This window comes from Pinus tabuliformis, chromosome 2_1 (assembly GCF_031772625.1).
Source record: "Pinus tabuliformis cultivar Carrire ecotype Pingquan chromosome 2_1, CPIR1, whole genome shotgun sequence".
NCBI classification, from domain to species: Eukaryota; Viridiplantae; Streptophyta; class Pinopsida; order Pinales; family Pinaceae; genus Pinus; species Pinus tabuliformis.
The window spans coordinates 388,911,943-388,930,573 of NC_142299.1; the positions used below are offsets into that span (position 1 = coordinate 388,911,943).

Consider the following 18,631-nt stretch of genomic DNA (forward strand, 5'->3'; position numbering starts at 1 on the left):
TTGGGTATTGTATTTTCCATTTTTGCAGGTTGGATCAAGGGATCAAGTTGAAGTAGAGCTAGATCTAGACACTTGAGGGTAAGATCTAGTCTCTTGGAAAATTTGTAGGGCTACGCATGAAAGAATTTTCAGAAAGTCGAAGAGTTGAGGCACAAATTTTTTTTGAGCAAGGGTTTCACAATTTTTCAGGGTTTCCAACTTCGATTTTTACTTCCAAACCCTCAGCATCTCTCCTTTGGCTCTCTGCGTCAGGGTTTCTAGCCCCTCTAAGGCGAGCTGTGATCCCTAGGGGCTATAGACCAGTGTTGTTAAAATTGCGAAAAAATCGCGATTTTTTGAAAAAATCGCGATAAAAAAATCGCGATTTTATCCCCAACCCGACCAAATCGCGATTTTTATCCATAAAAATCGCCACTTTTTTTTTATACCGATTTTTATCAAAAAAATCGCGATTTTTTGAAAAAATCGCGATTTTTAACCAAAAAATCGTGAATGGCGCGGGCAGCGGGCTTTTTATATGCAAAATCGAATTTTTTTTTAATTCATTGTGCTGTCCGCGCGGAGGAGGAGGAGAAGAGGTGAGGGAGAGGAGTTGAAGGGTTTCCGTCGGATTTGGGAGCGAATCCAAGCGTTTTTAGGACGAATCCAAGCCAAGATCACCAATTTGTCCATAAAAAAGGTATGTAGATTAATTTTTTTTTGTTTTGCTTCTATAAAAACTTTGTTTTTCATTGTTTTTAAAGAATTTTTTGAAATTTTTCATTGATTTGGGATGGGTAATTTGTTATGACTATGAGAACCAATTTTTTATTTTTATTTTCTCATTTTTTTTAAACATTGTTTATTTTTTTTGAATTTTCATTGTTTTTTGGCATTTGCCATTGGCATTTGGTTGGGTAACTTGGGTTTGGAAATTGGGATTTTGGAAATAATTAACTTGTAATTTTGTAAATGCTAAATTGTAATTTGTATTATGTAATCCTAAATTCCTATTTCCTAATCCTTATTTTTCCATAGGTTTGCAAATTCAAAATTCAAAAACAAACATGCCAAGGAAATTGGATCCTTTCTGGGAATATGGTGAACCTAAAACTCCGAATGATAGACAAAACTTGTATTGCAAGTTGTGTGGAAAGGAGATATTCGGGGGGGTTTACAGGTTGAAGTTCCACCTTGCACAAATCCCTGGACGTGATGTGGTGCCCTGTCAAAATACAAATGCTGAAATTATCCGAAAAGCCATGAGAGCATTGGGAGAATTAGAGCACACTAAAGAGGCCAAAGAAGAACTCAAAAGGCAACTAAAAAGGTCAGCTGAAGGAAGTGGGCCAAGTGGCACTGGTTCTACTACAGCGTCAGTCAATCCGGTAGCTGCATCATCATTTTTTGTTCCTCGAACCACACCTGGTGCACAACCAACTATCGGTTCAATGCTAAAAAGAAATGAAAAACAACAAGTTGACAAGTTGATGACAAAATTTCTCCTCTGGAGTGATATTCCTTTCAGCATTGTAAGGAATAATCCATTTTTCCAACCTACTGTTGATGCTATTGCCAGTGTTGGCTCGGGGTACAAAATCCCTTCTCTTCATGATTTCAGAGGCCGGCTTCTTCAAGATGAAAAGCGTGACTGCACCCAAAGATTGGAGGATTTTAGGGAATCATGGGCACAAACAGGATGCACTGTTATGTCAGATGGTTGGACTGACCAAAAGGGGAGAACCCTTATAAACTTCTTGGTTAGTTGTCTCAAGGGGACTATGTTTATCAAATCTATTGATGCAACTCATCAAATCAAAGATGCAAAAACTTTATGTGATTTGTTGGATGTGTTTATTTTGGAGGTGGGTGCAGAAAATGTTGTCCAAGTCATAACGGACAATGCTGCAAATTATGTTGCTGCTGGTAGAATGCTTATGGACAGGCATCCTACTTTATTTTGGACACCTTGTGCTGCCCATTGTATTGATTTGATGTTAGAGGACATAGGGAAAATTCCCTTTGTCAAAGAGACTGTTGACTCATCAAAAAGCATCACAAAATTTATTTACAATCACACATCTGTGCTTAGCTTGATGAGAAAATGCACCAACAACAAAGAGTTGGTGCGCCCCGCCATTACACGGTTTGCGACGAGTTTCATATCTCTTCAATCCCTCTTGAAATCTATGTGGGATTTGAAGAGAATGTTTCTTTTAGAGGAGTGGCGTTCTTCGCCAATGAGCCGCAAACCAGAAGGAGAGGCCGTGTGCAGACTTGTTTCATACCAAGAAGACTTCTGGGCGGGAGTGCAGGAGGTGTGCGCTGTCACTGAACCTTTGGTAAAGGTTCTTCGGTTGGTAGATGGTGAGAAGCCCGCAATGGGCTATTTGTATGAAGCCATGGACAGGGCCAAAGAAGCCATTCGGTCCTACTATGATGAAAAGGGAGATGATGGGTTCCAGAGACAACTCCTTCTATGGAACGTCATTGATGAGCGATGGAACAACACACTCCATCGTCCCATTCATGCTGCTGGGCTTTTCCTGAACCCTACATTTTCTTATGCATGTGGGTTTGATTTTGATGCTGAGATCATGGATGGATTATTAACCTGTGTCCAGAAGATGGTGAGATCTCCAGAACAACTTATAGAGATCTCTAAACAAATTGAGACGTATAAGATGTCAGGTGGCACATTTGGCTTTGAGATGGCTATCATTGATAGGACGATCAAAATGCCAGGTATTTTTTAGTTTGTAACTTTGTACTTTGTAACTTTGTTTCAAATTTCATTGTCTCTTCAAATTCCATTTTTTTCTTATGTTTATTTAAAATTTTATTTGTAATTTTGTTGTAGACGCATGGTGGAAGATGTATGGTGGCAGAGTACCCCTTTTGCAAAAGCTTGCCGTACGCATCCTCAGCCAAACATGCAGCTCCTCGGGATGTGAGCGCAATTGGAGTGTATTTGAAAAAATACACAACAAGAAGCGCAATAGGTTAACAACTTAACACTTAAACATTTAAAATATTGCAAATTTCCAAATAAATTTTTGAATTCATTAAACAATATTTTTTTTTATAATATTAATTATTAATTATTATTTCATGAACTTTGTACAGGTTGGAGTCCCGTAGACTTAATGACATGGTCTATGTCTACTACAATCTTTGATTGTGGGTGAGGCAACTAGACAAGACACCTGATATGGATGCCATCTCATTGGATGGGATTGACACCACTGCTGAATGGAGGGTTGAGACCGAGAGGCCTCTCATGGATCCCACTGAGGATTGGTTAGTGCAGGATGAGGGGGAGGAGGAGGGGGAGGAGGAGGAGGAGGAGGAGCAGGAGCAGGAGCAGGAGCAGGAGGAGGAGGAGTTGGAGGAGCAGGAGGAGGAGGTGACACCGCCTACCCGGGCTACCACTACCACCAGTAGAGGACGTGGTCTCCGTCTACCTACAGTAGCTGCTACTTCTACAGCTACTCCTTCAGCTTCTAGAGCACGTCAGACTCCACTGCCATTTCCACCACCACAGGCACCAGCATCTTCATCTAGGGGGAAAGAGAAAGCAGTGACATTTTCTCGCAAGAGGGGTAGAGGAAATCAATAGGATTAGAGTCTTAGACTTTCATTTTATTGTATATGACATTATGACATGATGAGATACATTATCATATTTTTTGTTGATATTTTGAGGCTGAGTTGGGACTCAGGACTTACTATTTAGTATTCAGGACATGATTCAATGTTATGTGTGATTTTAGCGCTAGAAATGATATTAAACATCTTATATATTAGTTTTTTTATCATATTTATGTGTCAATGTATTTATTTTATGTTGTAGATGGTTTAGATATTAAAAAAATTGAAAAAAAATGAAAAAAAATGAATATTTTTGTGCCAAACGATTTTTTCCCGATTTTTTCCGCTTTTTTCCCGATTTTTACAATTTTTTCTGCTTTTTTCCCGGCGCCGATTAAATCCCGATCGCGCTTTTAACAACATTGCTATAGACTCACCTCCTAGGCCTCATCTCCCCTCAACCTCCCTTTCCTCGACCCTCCTTCCCCTCGGCCCTCTTTCGCTAGCCCTCCTTGGCCCTCCTTCCTTCCTCGGCCCCTCCTCTCCTCCTCCCCTCTCTTCCCTTAGTCGCAACCTTTTAAGGGCTTGCGACAACCCTTCTAGGCCTCTAGGCCTTAATTCGTGGGCATTAGGCCTCTCTCTAGCCCCTCACCCTCCTTCACACCCTAGGCCATGACCCTTGTGGGCCCACCACACCTTGTTTTAGGGCCTCTCCTCTAAGGCCTCTCCCTTCTAGTGCTGACCCTCCTTGGCAGTTTTCAGCCCAACGCTAGCCCTATTGGGCTTGGTGTTGGTCCTCCTTGGCCCTAACCTACCCTAGATCCTTCTCTAATTTTTCTAGACTAAAGCACTTGGTGGTTTTGCAGGTTTTGGGGCTCAAAAATTCTATTTTTCAGGTGGCAACGTGATCCCAAAGTTTCAACAAGTTTTGACCAAGGGATCTACAAGGCCTTGGGCCTAGGGTTTGACCTCTAAACCCTAGTTTTCTCTCTGTTTTATTACAACAATCAAATCAGTAATAATTAAGCCTTAAATCACATGTTAAATGGTCAAAATTGCTCAATAATTGCTAAATATTGATTTTCCTAAATTTTGGCCACTTGGGCACCTTAGATCTAGCCTAGATATAATTTTATGCTTGCTGGAATTTACTGCATAACTGAAGTTTCCTGATTTGAAATTTCTAAAGCATATACAGTGATAAAGGTAAAAAAACTTTAAATTTTCAGTTTCCGGTAAATTTTCCTATTTTTAGGCAATTTTGGCACTGTTCTTAGCCTCATTAGCTTGCTGACCTGTGGTTTATTTACTGTTGTAATTAATAGATCAGATCTGGAGTATCTCTGAAAAGTACATTTTAAAGTGGTCAATTCATCTAATTTGCCAGTTAGCTAAGTTTGCTTGGTGATTGGGTTGCTTCTTACAACATTAGGTAAGCATATACACTTGAAACTTGCTGTTTACTTATTGTTGTCATAAACTTCTTACTGTTGTCATAATAGTCACTTGTTGCTTATAAAAGGATCATAGGAACATAAAGTATATAAGTGTCTTCATAGCTCTATATCTTGTTGTGACTTGTTCCTAACATTTATGTGATGAAAGTGGCTAATATTGTGTTGTTCTTGTGAGTTTATGTGTTGTTTAGCCGTGCCCAACCTTTCGTTTAGCTGTGCCCAACTCGCTGTTCAGCTGCGCCCAACTTGTTGTTTAGCCACGCCCAACTTGTTGTTCAGTGCGCCCAACTCTTCATTCAACCATACCTAGCTCACTGTCCGCTCGTTCAAAAGTTGTGCAACATTGCCCACCATGCAACCACATCACCCAACTCAATGTTGGGGGCACTGCCTGCCTGCGCCCTGCCTACTACGTGCTGTTGTCAACCTGCGACCCGACTCTTCAAGTTCGTCCTTCGCTTTCGATTGCCTTTTGCTTCCCTTCGCTCGACTATGTTTTTGTGTGAACTCTGCGATGGTTGGTTGTCCCAAATGCCACCAAATTTTCTCCAATATATACACACTCCACCGAATGTTTTTCCATCCAAAAGACATGTCGCTTGGGCTTCCCATGGGTCGACCTGCCCATGTTTACACCCGGTCGACCTTCGTATCAACACGTCACACCTTTTCATATATGAATTGTCATGTCTCTCTCATGGGCCGGCTCGCCCATCATGCAATCGAATCTAACACGACCTTCCTACTTCGCATATCTCACCCGAGCCGACCAACACGTCCGCAACTTGGTTCACATGTCACATAATTCGTCCACTGGTCACCTTTGCACGGTCGTTCGTCCATGTCGCACATCAGGCGGGCGCTTGCCCACTCATCGCACATAACCGACCAAGTCGCCTTTAACTGACGGTGGGGTTGCACATAACCCAACGTTTCGCCTCCTAGTCGCCTTTAACCCAATGCTCCATTCGAGTTGCCTTTAACCAAATGCGGGCGCTCGTTGCACATCTAGGCACGCGCGTACTACGGGTTTGGTTTTTCGACTCTCTCGGGTGCTCTTGACTCGAAGCCCTGACATCCTCCCCCACTCTAAATAAGGTTGTCATCCTCGACAACACCATAATCAAAATATCACAAAGTGTCGCTAGCTCCAACATCCAATGCCCATGCTGCCCGACTCTGCTCTCCATCGCATAAACCTCCACTAAGGCTCATGACTTCATGAAACAGGAAAGTCTTCTCAATCCATGATCATCAACCACATCTGTCGCAATCCCCACATGCTGCCCCATCGTGCAAGGCTGGTCCCTCCAACTCAAGCTACATGCTACCACTGCAACATATATTGTGTCAATCCATCATGTATCGCCATCATGTGAATCTTTGCCATGATACTCCATCCCAACACAATATATCTCGGTAAAACCTCGACATATCTCCGACATAACTCCGCATAATGCTAGCCCCCATGACTCGAACTAATTGGGTAGCTGATCCAGCTATCACGCTTAACTCATGAGAATGCCCATCCTTATGCATTCGTGGGTAGTTTCTTTAGCATCTTGTCACAACATCAACTCGATCAAGAATGCATCCCATCTTTATCCAAATGTAAAATAAGCCATATCCAGTTCCATGAAGTAACCTCCATCTCATCTACAACATGCTGTCCATTAATGCTCTATGTCAGCCATATCCAGATCCATGAAGTAGTCCCTCATCTCATCTGCAATATGCTGTCATCGATGTTAATGTCCTTGTGCTGCTCACGGTGATGTCCCAACAACCACATCCATCTAAGCATCATCATCATATATGTGAGAGGCCCTTTCCCCAAAGGCCCCTTTGTCAAGGTGGTGCAGTCCTCCTCATCATCAAGGCATTGCACACACCCATCTCCAAAGGTCTAGTGCATAAAAAGGGCCAGGAAGTTGCCTCCCTGACTCTCATCCACCCATGTGTCAGATTGATGTTGCGTCCTCAAGTACTCATGCATAGCAACAACCTCCTCATGTGTACAACCAAGCTTCTCAAAGTTGGCCTTCGTCAACTAAAAGTCATAAATGGCCATTGCAAAAGACCACAATGTCAACTGGATCTCTACCTGCATATCCTTCCCCAGCCTCTTCTTTAGAAGAAGTACTCAGACTTCCTCTCTCATCAACAACCCCATGGTGAAGTCCCCCAACAGAAGATGCACCTGCCATTTTCTCCATGATGGGTGGAACTGCCTTTCCACCTCCATCCTTCTTTTCCTTCATAGCTCTCGCAATAAAGTCGATCATTCTCTTCTCCTTTGTTACTTGAGTCACACATCCAAGTTCCCTTTTTTCCACATAGTCATGTTTCACATTCGGGTCCTTTGGATACAAAGTCATCGAAGCAATCCTTGGTCTATATCCCAAGCGACTCTTCCTTGTCATTGGAATGATCATGGTTTTCCCTCCAGTTGTAATCAAGAGTATGTCACAGTCCACCATCGGTATGGCTTGTGTAGCTACCAAGAAATCCTACCCCAAAACCATAACATGATCATCCGTATCGATCGCCTTCAAATCCAACTTTCTAAATCACGAACCCACTCTCACTTGTGTGTTCTTCAAAACACTTGTCGCTGCTTTCATGGTTGAGTTAATAACTTTGAAAGCACTCAACTCCCTTTCCACTTCAACTTTCTTCCCAAAAGATGTTGTTGCCTTCCTGCTAAGGAAACTATGTGTAGCTCCCATGTCAACCAATGCAACAAACTTCTTGCCATGTACGATCACCTGCACAAAACTCAACCTCAAGGCATCTCCATCCTCCATAGGTTTTGTCTTGCATCTTATCTCAACAACCTTCTTCAATAATTCCACCTCAGAGTTGTCTTTTGACTTGTGCCTCGACCTGACAGTCCTCTTAAGGTATGCAATCTCCCCTTTCGGTTCATTCGAGCAATCCAATCTTGGTCTAGCTTGAGTTCCATCAAGCTTCTCCTTCTTCGCATGCTGCTCAAGTGCACCTACTTGGCACACATTGACCTCCTCCACTCGAAGTGACCCAACCATCCGCACATCATCCTGCATGGCTCAGTAGTAAGCTCCAAGTTTGTCAATGTATTCAAGATCAACTTCTTCTATAACAACGGGTTTACGATCAAGAAAGTCCCTCTTGATCTCTTCCTCAAGTCCCTTGACTTTATCTTGTAACATGGCACTTCTTTCCCTTAACTGAACTCGTTCATCCATGAGTTCTTGGAGTTTTCGGTCACCTTGTTGTATCTTCTCGTCAAGTTCCTCAAGTTTAGTAGGTCTTCCATGAATATTGTTCAAGGCCTTTCGCACATCCACTATCCCATCTCCAATGTGCCCCAAGAGTTCCCACTCTTGCACAAGAGCTTCATAGTGTTGTTGCCTCTTTCCCTTCCAATAATGTTGAATTTTCTAAGTCTATCTGTTAGAAAATTAATCTGTATTCTGCTGGTTTATTTCTTCTACTTGTAAATTCTGAACAAGTTATTTAAAACATTTAAATACCGAAATAAACACAATACAGTCACAACATCTACAGATCATCAACTGAAAGAAAACAAGCACACAAGTGACACCGTTATTTTTGGACAAATGTCCCCGAAAAAACCCAATGCAGGAAAACCGGTGCAACTATTATGAGGGTTTATTATTATGCAGTATTTCCTTGAGTACAACTGGGTGCCTAACTGGCTCACCCGACAAAGAAAAATACACAACAACAATACCTCTATATTCGGAAACAGGTATTTAGAGAACCTATCTCACGAAACCCTCTCCAGCACAATTGAAGCTTAGCACTGGCCCTTCTGGCCTCTGCGTCAACCTCTTGCTAACCTACGTCTCTGAGGCACTGCGCAACCTCTGGGACCCTCTGCGTCACTCTAGCAACCTCTGCGTGGATGAAGCAGTCCCTCTTGGCCTCTGCGTTGTCTCTGCTAGGCTCTACATGGCTTGATCTGGCTGCTGCTCTCGCTCTCCTTGCTTCTGCGCTGGTTTCTCAGTACTGTCTCTGCCTCTTTGCCCAATACTCATTGCCCCTCACTGCTGATCACTGATTCAACTTTGGTTAGCAAACCCGCTCTAGCAAGATGAATGACTGATCACTCTGGTGTATTCTCCAACTGACCGTCAAGCCTCCTCTTATACTTTTCTTGTTGGTCCTTCAACGACTGAGATTAAATCTCTAATCAATAGCTAAGATTAGATTTGGCTCGATCCATGACTTTTGGAACCTTCTAACCCAGTTTTATATTAATACCCATTAATATTTTATTTTTCCTAAGTTTAGACTTAGGAACTCCCTTAAAAATATTAATTATTAAAAACCGGATACAATCTATCCAAACGATTTTTGGGTCTTGGAGATCTCATATGCTTTAGCCTCTCCACCAATTTTCATGGCTAGAGAACATCCGATGCTACCCCAAATCAACACTCCCTCTTAGCGAGGAATGTGCTCTAGTAATACTCCTCATTGAGTATCACCTTGATTATCTGGCATCGGTCCTTGTGCTGATGCTAGGCCTCCCCACCCACCATTCTCTGCACTGCTGCATCTTGTACTGTTGCCCATGGCTTTGCCACTGCCACTGCTGCATCCGTATGAAAACTCCCTCTGCATTCGTGCTGCTGTTGGTCCTTTCTCCCAACACTGCATCTGCACTACATCCCCCTCTCATTATGCTGCATCGTGCTACTGCATACTGCTACTGCACTGCAACTCAGTTACTGAGAAGTAAGTAACTGATCCACCCAACTTCTGACATTCCTGTCAGGCTAGAAACATTCCCGATGCTAAAGCTCCCTCTACCGCTAAGAAGTGCTCCCTCTACTGACCTCTGCACTGCTGCAACAACTCTCTGCATCTCGCATCATTGCAAACCTCTTTGTGCCATCCTGCACCGTTGCAACACTCCCGTGCCTCTCGCACTGTTGCAGCCTGCTAGCCTCGTGTTGCCCGGGGACTCTTGCACTGTAGCACTCTCTGTCGCTTCATCTGTATCCGTTTCTATCGACATCCGCCAGTCCTGCTACTCTCTCTTCGAGGCTCCCGTAGCAAGGTATAATCCAAGAGGTTGGGTACCTCAAGGATCCTGCGCCTCATCACCTGTAGTCCTTCTGACTACAACTCCATGTCTCCCCACTTCTTCTCAAGTGGCACATAAGCACTCATGGCACAGAAAACAGACAGAATCCTGGCCTTACAGATGACAAAGTTGGATGCCTCATCCAACGTGTCCTGATCCCTCAGCCCACTCATGGCCATCTCTCTACTCTTCTTGTCGACTCCTCCGAGTCTCTCTACTTCCCACTTGGAAGTTCTTTATTCGACTCCTGCTGAGTCTACTTCTTGTCTGGAAGTTCTCTGTTCGACTCCTGCTGAGTCTACTTCCCGTTTGGAAGTTCTTCGTGTAGCTCCTGCTGAGTCTACTTCCCGTCTGGAAGTTCTCTGTTCGACTCCTACTGAGTCTCTCTACTTCTTGTCTGGAAGTTCTCGGTTCGACTCCTGCTGAGTCTCTCTACTTCTCATTTGGAAGTTCTCGGTTCGACTCCTCCTGAGTCTCTCTATTTCCGTCTGGAAGTTCTCTTCTGGACTCCCTCTGAGTCTCGATTTCCCTCCTGGAAATCCTTCTGCCAACTGTCAAGTTGCCCCTCTCCAATCGTCTGTGCAACTGCAACACTGATCTGGATTCCTTGGCTAGAAATTCACCTCGACATCAACTTCCTCTACCTTGGTTTCTCCCTGTTAGGTACTGTTCTGACCATAGTACCCCACCAACTTTGCTCCCGCAAACTGCCCACTGCTTCCTTCGCCCGACAACTGAAGGATTGAACCTTTTGTCTTTGCGCAATCCCGACACCAGCAAAACAACTCCCACTGCCAACTGCGTCAGTCCTCCTGGCCTCTGCGTGAGCCTCTCTCTGCCCTCCTCAGCCTCTGTGTTGGCCTCTCTTTGGCCCATACTGATGACGTAGTCCCTCCCTTTCTTTTTCGCTTTTGCAAGGACCAGCTACTGTCACTCCTGACCGCTGACTCTGCTGCAAATGCTCTGCTCAACTGATGCCTTCAGCTTTCCTGTGATTTGTAACGACCTTCTGATACCATGTTGAATTTTCTAAGTTTATCCGTTAGAAAATTAATCTGTATTCTCCTGGTTTATTTCTTGTACTTGTAAATTCTAAACAAGTTATTTAAAACATTTAAATACCGAAATAAACACAATACAGTCACAACATCTACAGATCATCAATTGAAAGAAAACAAGCACACAAGTGGCACCATTATTTTTGGACAAATGTCCTCGAAAAAACCCAATGCGGGAAAACCGGTGCAACTATTATGAGGGTTTAATGTTATGCAGTATTTCCTTGAGTACAACTGGGTACCTAATCGCCTCACCCGATAGAGAAAAATACACGGCAACACTACATCTATATCATCTATATCCGGAAACAGGTATTCAGAAACCCGTCCCACGAAACCCTCTCCGACACAATTGAAGCTCCTGGCCCTTCTGGCCTTTGCCTCAGTGCCCCGCTAACCTGTGTTAGCCCCAGGACCCTCTGTGGCAGCCCTCCGAGGCACTGCGCAGCCTCTGGGATCCTCTGTGTCACTCTAGCAGCCTCTACGTGGATGACGTAGTCCCTCTGGCCTCTGCGCTGTCTCTGCTAGGCTCTGCGTGGCCTGAACTGGCTGCTGCTCTTGCTCTCCTTGCTTCTATGTTGGTCTCTCGGTACTGTCTCTGCCTTTCTGTCCAGTACTCATTGCCCCTCACCGCTGATCATTAATTGAACTTTGCTTAGCATCCCACTCTAGCAAAATGAATGACTGATCACTCTGGTGTGTTCTCCAACTGACCCTCAAGCCTCTTCTTATACTTTTCTCCTTGGTCCTTCAACGACCGAGATTAAATCTCTAATCAACGGCTAAGATTAGATTTGGCTTGATCCATGACTTTTGTAACCTTCTAACCCAAGTTTATATTAATACCCATTAATATTTTATTTTTTCCTAAGTTTAGACTTAGGAACTCCATTAAAAATATTAATTATTTTAATATCTCCCAAACCGGGTACAATCTGTCAAAACCATTTCTGGGTCTTGGAGATCTCATGCACTTTAGCCTCTCCACCAATTTTCATGGCCAGAGCACATCCGATGCTACCCCAAATCAACAAATAATCTGTCATGTCTTCAAGCTTTTGAAAAGCTCTATCTGCCAGCTTGGCCCAAGCTCCTTGCTTTGCCCCTGCTCAACTATGTCGCACTGCGACCGAATCTAAATGTCCAAGCTTCAATACCAACTACAAACACTGCCTTCATATTCCTGCTTCTTCAAAACAGCTCAGCTCGCCTTGAACCAAGCTCTGATACAACCTGTCACACCCCTATCCCGGTGGTAGTCTTTCAACCACACATAAGCGGTGTAGGCAGGTGTGGCACCGCCGTACTTTTTCTTTTCACCAATACTCAAGCACACAAACTATGCCTACTTCAACACTTAACCAATTTCTCTCTAAGTGTTTCACAATGCAGCGGAAATAACATTATCATTCATCTTCTTTCAATTATCTTCATTTATACGTATGCAGCGGAATCATCAAATAACACAAGTATACACACATATACTTGGGAGGGGCAACTCCTGGTTAAGTCTGCCCAATAATATATCAAATATTCAAATATTATGTAAGTACAATATTTTACATGTTTTATCCAAGTCTGTGTAGCTACTTGCACACCTTGCAAATTTCTCCCGGTAGTCGTGCCTGGTCGTGCAACATTGCCACTCGTCCGCACTACCTCTGTTGGAAACCCCAAGTTCGTGCTACCCAAAGTCTTCATGTAGCACTTTGGCATTCAGCCTTGCCCGCATTGTTGTTCAGCCTTGCCCAACTCTCTGTTCAACCGTGCCCAACTCTCCGTTTAGCTGCGCCTAGCTCTCTGTTCAGCTGCGCCTAGCTCTCTGTTCAGCTGCGCCCAACCCTCCGTTCAGCTGCGCCCAACTCACTATTCAGCCGTGCCCAACTCGCTGTTCAACGACACCCAATTCTCCGTTCATCCGCACCCAACTCTCCGTTCAAAAGTCGTGCAGTGCTGCCCGCCGGGCGGGCGCATTGCCCAGCTCAGTGCCGGCGGCATTGCCTGCCCGTGCCCCACCTGCGGCTTGCCTACTACGCACTGTGCCCAACCTATGACCCGACTCTTCAAGTTCGTTCTTCGCCTTCGGTTGCCTTTTGCTTCCCTTCGCTCGATTCTGTTTTTGTGTGAACTCTGTGATGGTTGGTTGTCCCAAATGCCACCAACTTATTTCCAATATATACGCACTCCACCAAATGCTTTTCTATCCAAAAGATACATCGCTTGGGCTGCCCATGGGTTGGCTTGCCCATGTTTACACCCGACCGACATGCCTACCAACACATCGCACCTTTTGATATATGAACTGTTGGATCTCTCTCATGGGTTAGCTCACCCATCGTGCAACCGACTTTGACACGGCCTTCATACTTAGCATATCTCACCCGAGCGGACCAACACGTCTGCAACGCGGTTCGCCCATCACACAATTTGTCCACAGGTCGCCTTCGCACGGTCGTTCATCCACGTTGCACATCGGGCGGGCGCTCGACCACCAACGCGCCCGCTATACGTGTTCGCCCACCCTTCGCACATAACTGACCGAGCCGCCTTTCACTGACGGTGGGGTCGCACATAACCGAATGTCTCGCCTCCTAGTTGCCTTTAACCAAATGCTCCACCCAAGTTGATAATAACCAAATGTGGGTGCCCGTCGGACATCTAGGCGTGCCCGTACTACAGGTTTGGTTTTTTGACTCTCTCAGGCGCCCCCACTCGAAGCCCTAACTCCTAGTCCACCGAAGATGGAGGTGAGATCTCCCTTGGAGATCTCTTGTGTTGAACAACACAGTGTAGACTTGGCTCAACAGCTCAGGCGTACAAGAGGGTTCAAATGGCAAATGATCAAAAGCCCCAAAATGATGCATGCTCCTCCTATTTATCATTGAGCTCCCCCTTTGCCCTTGTAGGTCCCATGCATCGACCTCCTTTTGTCTTCCTCCCTCCAAAAGTGGGAGTTGCTCTAAGGGGCATGTATTTCCTCCCTAGGTGTCCCCACCTCTCACTAACATTTTAATTTTTCCCTTTTCTAATGTTTTAACTATGCTGCCTTCCATCAAAATGAGGTGATCCTTCCTCTCTCCATCCACTTTTCCTAAGTTGGCCAAAATTAAAATTGCAAAAATGGGTACAGCTGCTAGGTGAATTCAAGTAGAGGGAACATTAAAATTCTTTGATTTTTTATATTTTATATGCTATATGCTGAAGGGGCTTCTGTAACCCTTCATTTGTGTTCATTGTTTTAGATAAAAATATAGATTCTACGATTTTCACTTGTGCTGAAATTCTTCCGGATTGATGCGTAGTCTCTTACAATGCTAAGATCTACATATGCCTTGTTCACTTGCACATTCATTTATATTGCCAACTGTCAGTTACATAAAAAGATCAACATCGTCTTTTGGCTTTCATTCTTGTATTCTATATGCTAAAAGAGCTTATGTGATCCTTATCTTGTATTTGTTCTTTAACAATTGACTATCGGTTAAGTTTCACTTGAGTTAAATACTATTACTTTTAGATTAAGTATTTATGAGGAATAATTAATCATGATTACAGATAGTGCATGTGGACCTTTTTCAGGGAAGGATATGTTGATGCTTGCATTTTTCTGTAGGTTGCTCGCAGTGGCCAAAGTGTGACTAAAGCAGGTTCCCTGCTTATTATGTTTGGAGGTGAAGATGCAAAAGAGAGGAAGCTAAAGGATCTTTACATGTTTGATTTGAAATCCCTTATTTGGATCCATCTACAAACTACGTAAGATCTCACATACGTACCCTTATTATTTAAGTTGTTGAGTTTCAAGGAGAGCATTTTATAGTTCCTATTGAATTTTGTTGTCCCCTTGAATGTGAAAAGTTGTCATTTCTTCTATAAAACATATGCACCTGCGTTTGTTTAAATTATATTTGCAAGATATCAGTAATAAGGTTTGATTATTATAAATTTTAGGTTTTCTATGGAGTATCCATGTGCTCTGTGATCTGTTTGTTAGATAATAGACATTCTTACAATTCTGTTCTAATGAGACATTTTTATAATATCCACAGGGGTGCTGAACCTTGTCCAAGATCTAAGCATATAGCTGCAATATATAATGATAGATTTTTGCTTATTTTTGGAGGAGCATCCAAGCGCAAGGCCCTGAATGATCTCTTCTCGCTAGACTTTGAAACAGTGCGTGCATACCCAATACTACTCTTTTGTTATGTAGACTGAAATATTGTGTTAGCATAGTACAACAAAAGGAACTATTTTTTGTTTTTAATTCATCTCAGTACTAATGGGCTTGACTCCACTAAGGAGTGATTGACATCATAAAGGTGTATCCTATATGCAGAAAGAGACAAGTTTTATGATGATGTAAAACAATATTCCCAAGCTTGTTTCCAATCAAAATTGTCTGCTCTTATGAGAGACTTATATCCTGTTCATTTGCAATATAATTACTTTGTTTCTGGTTTCAGATGGAATGGTCGAAAATAAAAACGCGAGGGTTCATGCCATCCCCTCGGTCTGGTTGTTGTGGAGTTTTATTTGGTGATAAGTGGTACATTGTAGGAGGGGAGGGGCAAAAGACGCGTATGTACCTGTCAGTATCCCATTCCCAGGAAATAAATGATATGTTGCAACTTGCTTTGTTTAAATAGTCTTGATGTGTAGTTATTAGAATACAAGGTCAAAGCAGGGTATTATCTATCAAACACTGAAAACATTGAAGCTGAAATCTATTTCAAAAAATTCTTTATCCTTTATGAACATTCCCATGGAGATAAGAAACTAATCTAAGATTGCAGAAAAACTATCAAGAACTTAAGACTGCTGAAAGTTTTTGGTTAAAGACATGAAATACTGCAGGTTTCCTCAAAGGCTGTACAGACCATGATGAGTGATTAATATTTTTCCTATTCCTGCTATGACATTTTCTTTGTTATTCCCGAGCATGCTTGCTTGTTTCTGGACTGGAAAGTCCTCTTTTTCTTGATGCAGAACTTCACTGACTCTCATTGAGAAATTTCAGCACGCAAGCAGAAATGCTGTAAAGCAGTGCAATGGGTTTTATGTTAAATTTGGAAGGAAGGCTCTAATCATGGGGTAGAACAAATTGCAATCTCTCATAAAGCATTAAATTTAATGGGATGGATTAGAATGAAAAATGGGCATACCGAGGAACAAGGCCAAAACTATTTTAGTTTCTGATTATGTAGATTTTCACAGTTAGCATGCTGGTTGAAAATTCTGGAATTGGACTGTGTATCAAATTTTGAAACATGCAACACACTCCATCCATTGTCAGGGTCCAATGAAGCTTGATGTTTGAAAAGAGTGCAATGAAGTGAATATAAAGGTAAAGAAGAGGATCACCGTTCATCATACTGTTACCAAGTGGGAGGGGGAGTCAAGACTCAAACCATGAAAAATATATAATTATTAATTAATAAATAGTTATTAATTATTAACTAAGGATTGGCCAAGTTTAATAATTTAGTGGTGATCGATTTTTGAATTTATCTCCACTATTCAATGAGTTCTCTATTGTTTTTTGGGTAGCATCGGATGTGCTCTAGCTCTGATATTTTATGGAGGGGTTAGAACACATGAGATCTCCAAGACCCAGATATCGTTTGGTGAAATTCCACCTGGATTGTATTTTATTAAAATAATTAATATTTTTAATGGGGTTCTTAAGTCTAAACTTAGGAAAATTAAAATATTAATGGGCATTACTAAAATATGGGTGTCAGGTGAGAAGCTTTTAAAGACGAGGATCAAGTCTAATTTAATCTTAGCCATTGATTAAGACTTAATCTCGACCATTGATTTTTCAACAGGGAAAGTATAAAGGAGACTTGGATCAGTTGGAGAACACACACAGAGAGATTGAGGAAATCGATTTTCTGAGGTGAGAAGTTTTTAGGAGGGAAATCGATTGGAGAGATCTTGCAGCTGAGGGGTAGTGATAGTTCGGGAATACAGACAGAGAGGCAGAGAGAAACTTGTGGAGGCAGCACAGTAGCTGGGAGAGCTGACGCTGGGCCAGTGTGGGCCCACGCAGCCTTGATGCAAAGCCAGGAGGGCTACCGCAGAGGAAGAACTGCCTTCCATGCAGAAAGCCGAGGAGCTGCCGAACAGTTGGGAACGCTGACGCAGTGGGCAGAAGCGCTGACGTAGTGCTGATGCAGAGCTTTAGAGTGCTCCATGCTGTGAGAATTTCTGAATCTACACATCCGAAATCCTACTTCAATCACTGGTTTATCATCTCCTACTTGTTTTTTACATTTAACAAGTTATTTAATTACTTAAACAATGATGAAAACACTATTGTAGCGTACACATACATACAGATCATGAACTGAAATACACTGAGACAATCACACAAGGCACACCATTATTTTTTGGACAATCGTCCCTGGAAAAACCCAATTTGGGAAAACTGGTGCAGCATATAGAGGGTTTGTATTATTAAGCTTATTTCTGAATACAACTAGAGTGCCAAATCCGACTCACCCAACAAAGAATCAACCTGGCAGAAGTACCTCTGTCCAGAGACAGATATTTTAACAATTCCAACAACTAGATGATCAAACCCCACAGATGACAATTGTTGTTCCCAGTGCTAGGCAACGATGGATGCTCCAAGCTTTGCGCTGGAACTGCGTCACCCTCTCAGTGAGCCTCCCTTGCTCATAAGTCGATATGCTGAACTTGCTGCTCTCTCTGCCCCACAGAAAACCCCAGCATTGCCTCTAAATGACTGTGTCAGCCCCTCTGGCTTTTGTGTCACCCTCTCTAGAGTTGTGTTGTCTTTCCTGCTACTGCTCTGCGTCTCTGCTATGTACCCTCGGCCTTGGACTGAAGTCCCTTTGCCGAACTGCCCCTCTCACTGCAACTCAGATCACTTAGCTCGACTTTCTCAGCGAACCACGCCCCAGAAAAATCGAATTCTTTGATCTCTTGGTGTATCTCCAACTAACCCTCAAGCCTCCTCTTATACTTTTCTTGTTGATGAATCAACGGTCGTGATCTAATCTCGAATCAATAACTAAGATTAAAACAGGCTTGATCCTCGTCACTTAGAACCTTCTCACCCATATTTTTATTTTTCTAAGTTTAGACTTAAGAACTTGTTGTCACACAGAATGTCTAGGCACCGCGACAACGACTTAGATCGGGGGCTGTCACCCTGATCCCCAATCTCTCTGTTTAAGCTGTCTCCCTACAACAGGCTAAGGGGGGTAAACCCTATGTAAAAGTGGAATGAAGAAGAACTAGTTGGGAACCAACCAGTTCGGGAGACATAGTGAAGCAATCAAGTACTTGATTTAGATTTAGCAAGACTTATAAGATTTGATTAGATTTTAAACGATTGATACCAGTGCCTTATGGAGTCAACGATCTTGCTACAGAAATTAAGACCAAGTAATTGATTAGCAGTCGCTGCTTAGATGAAT

The 18,631-nt window shown here is 43.0% G+C and overlaps 1 protein-coding gene across 1 annotated transcript in view; it reads left to right on the forward strand.

Moving 5' to 3' along the window:
• The window catches only part of LOC149200497 (Galactose oxidase/kelch repeat superfamily protein), a 284,557-nt gene that overhangs the window by 40,971 nt on the left and 224,955 nt on the right, over window positions 1-18,631 (forward strand). Inside the window, exons 9-11 of the mRNA XM_089402744.1 lie at window positions 14,797-14,936; window positions 15,230-15,356; window positions 15,647-15,761. Of these exons, the coding sequence (XP_089258870.1) occupies window positions 14,797-14,936; window positions 15,230-15,356; window positions 15,647-15,761 (382 nt within the window). The remainder of the gene's footprint in view (window positions 1-14,796; window positions 14,937-15,229; window positions 15,357-15,646; window positions 15,762-18,631) is intronic.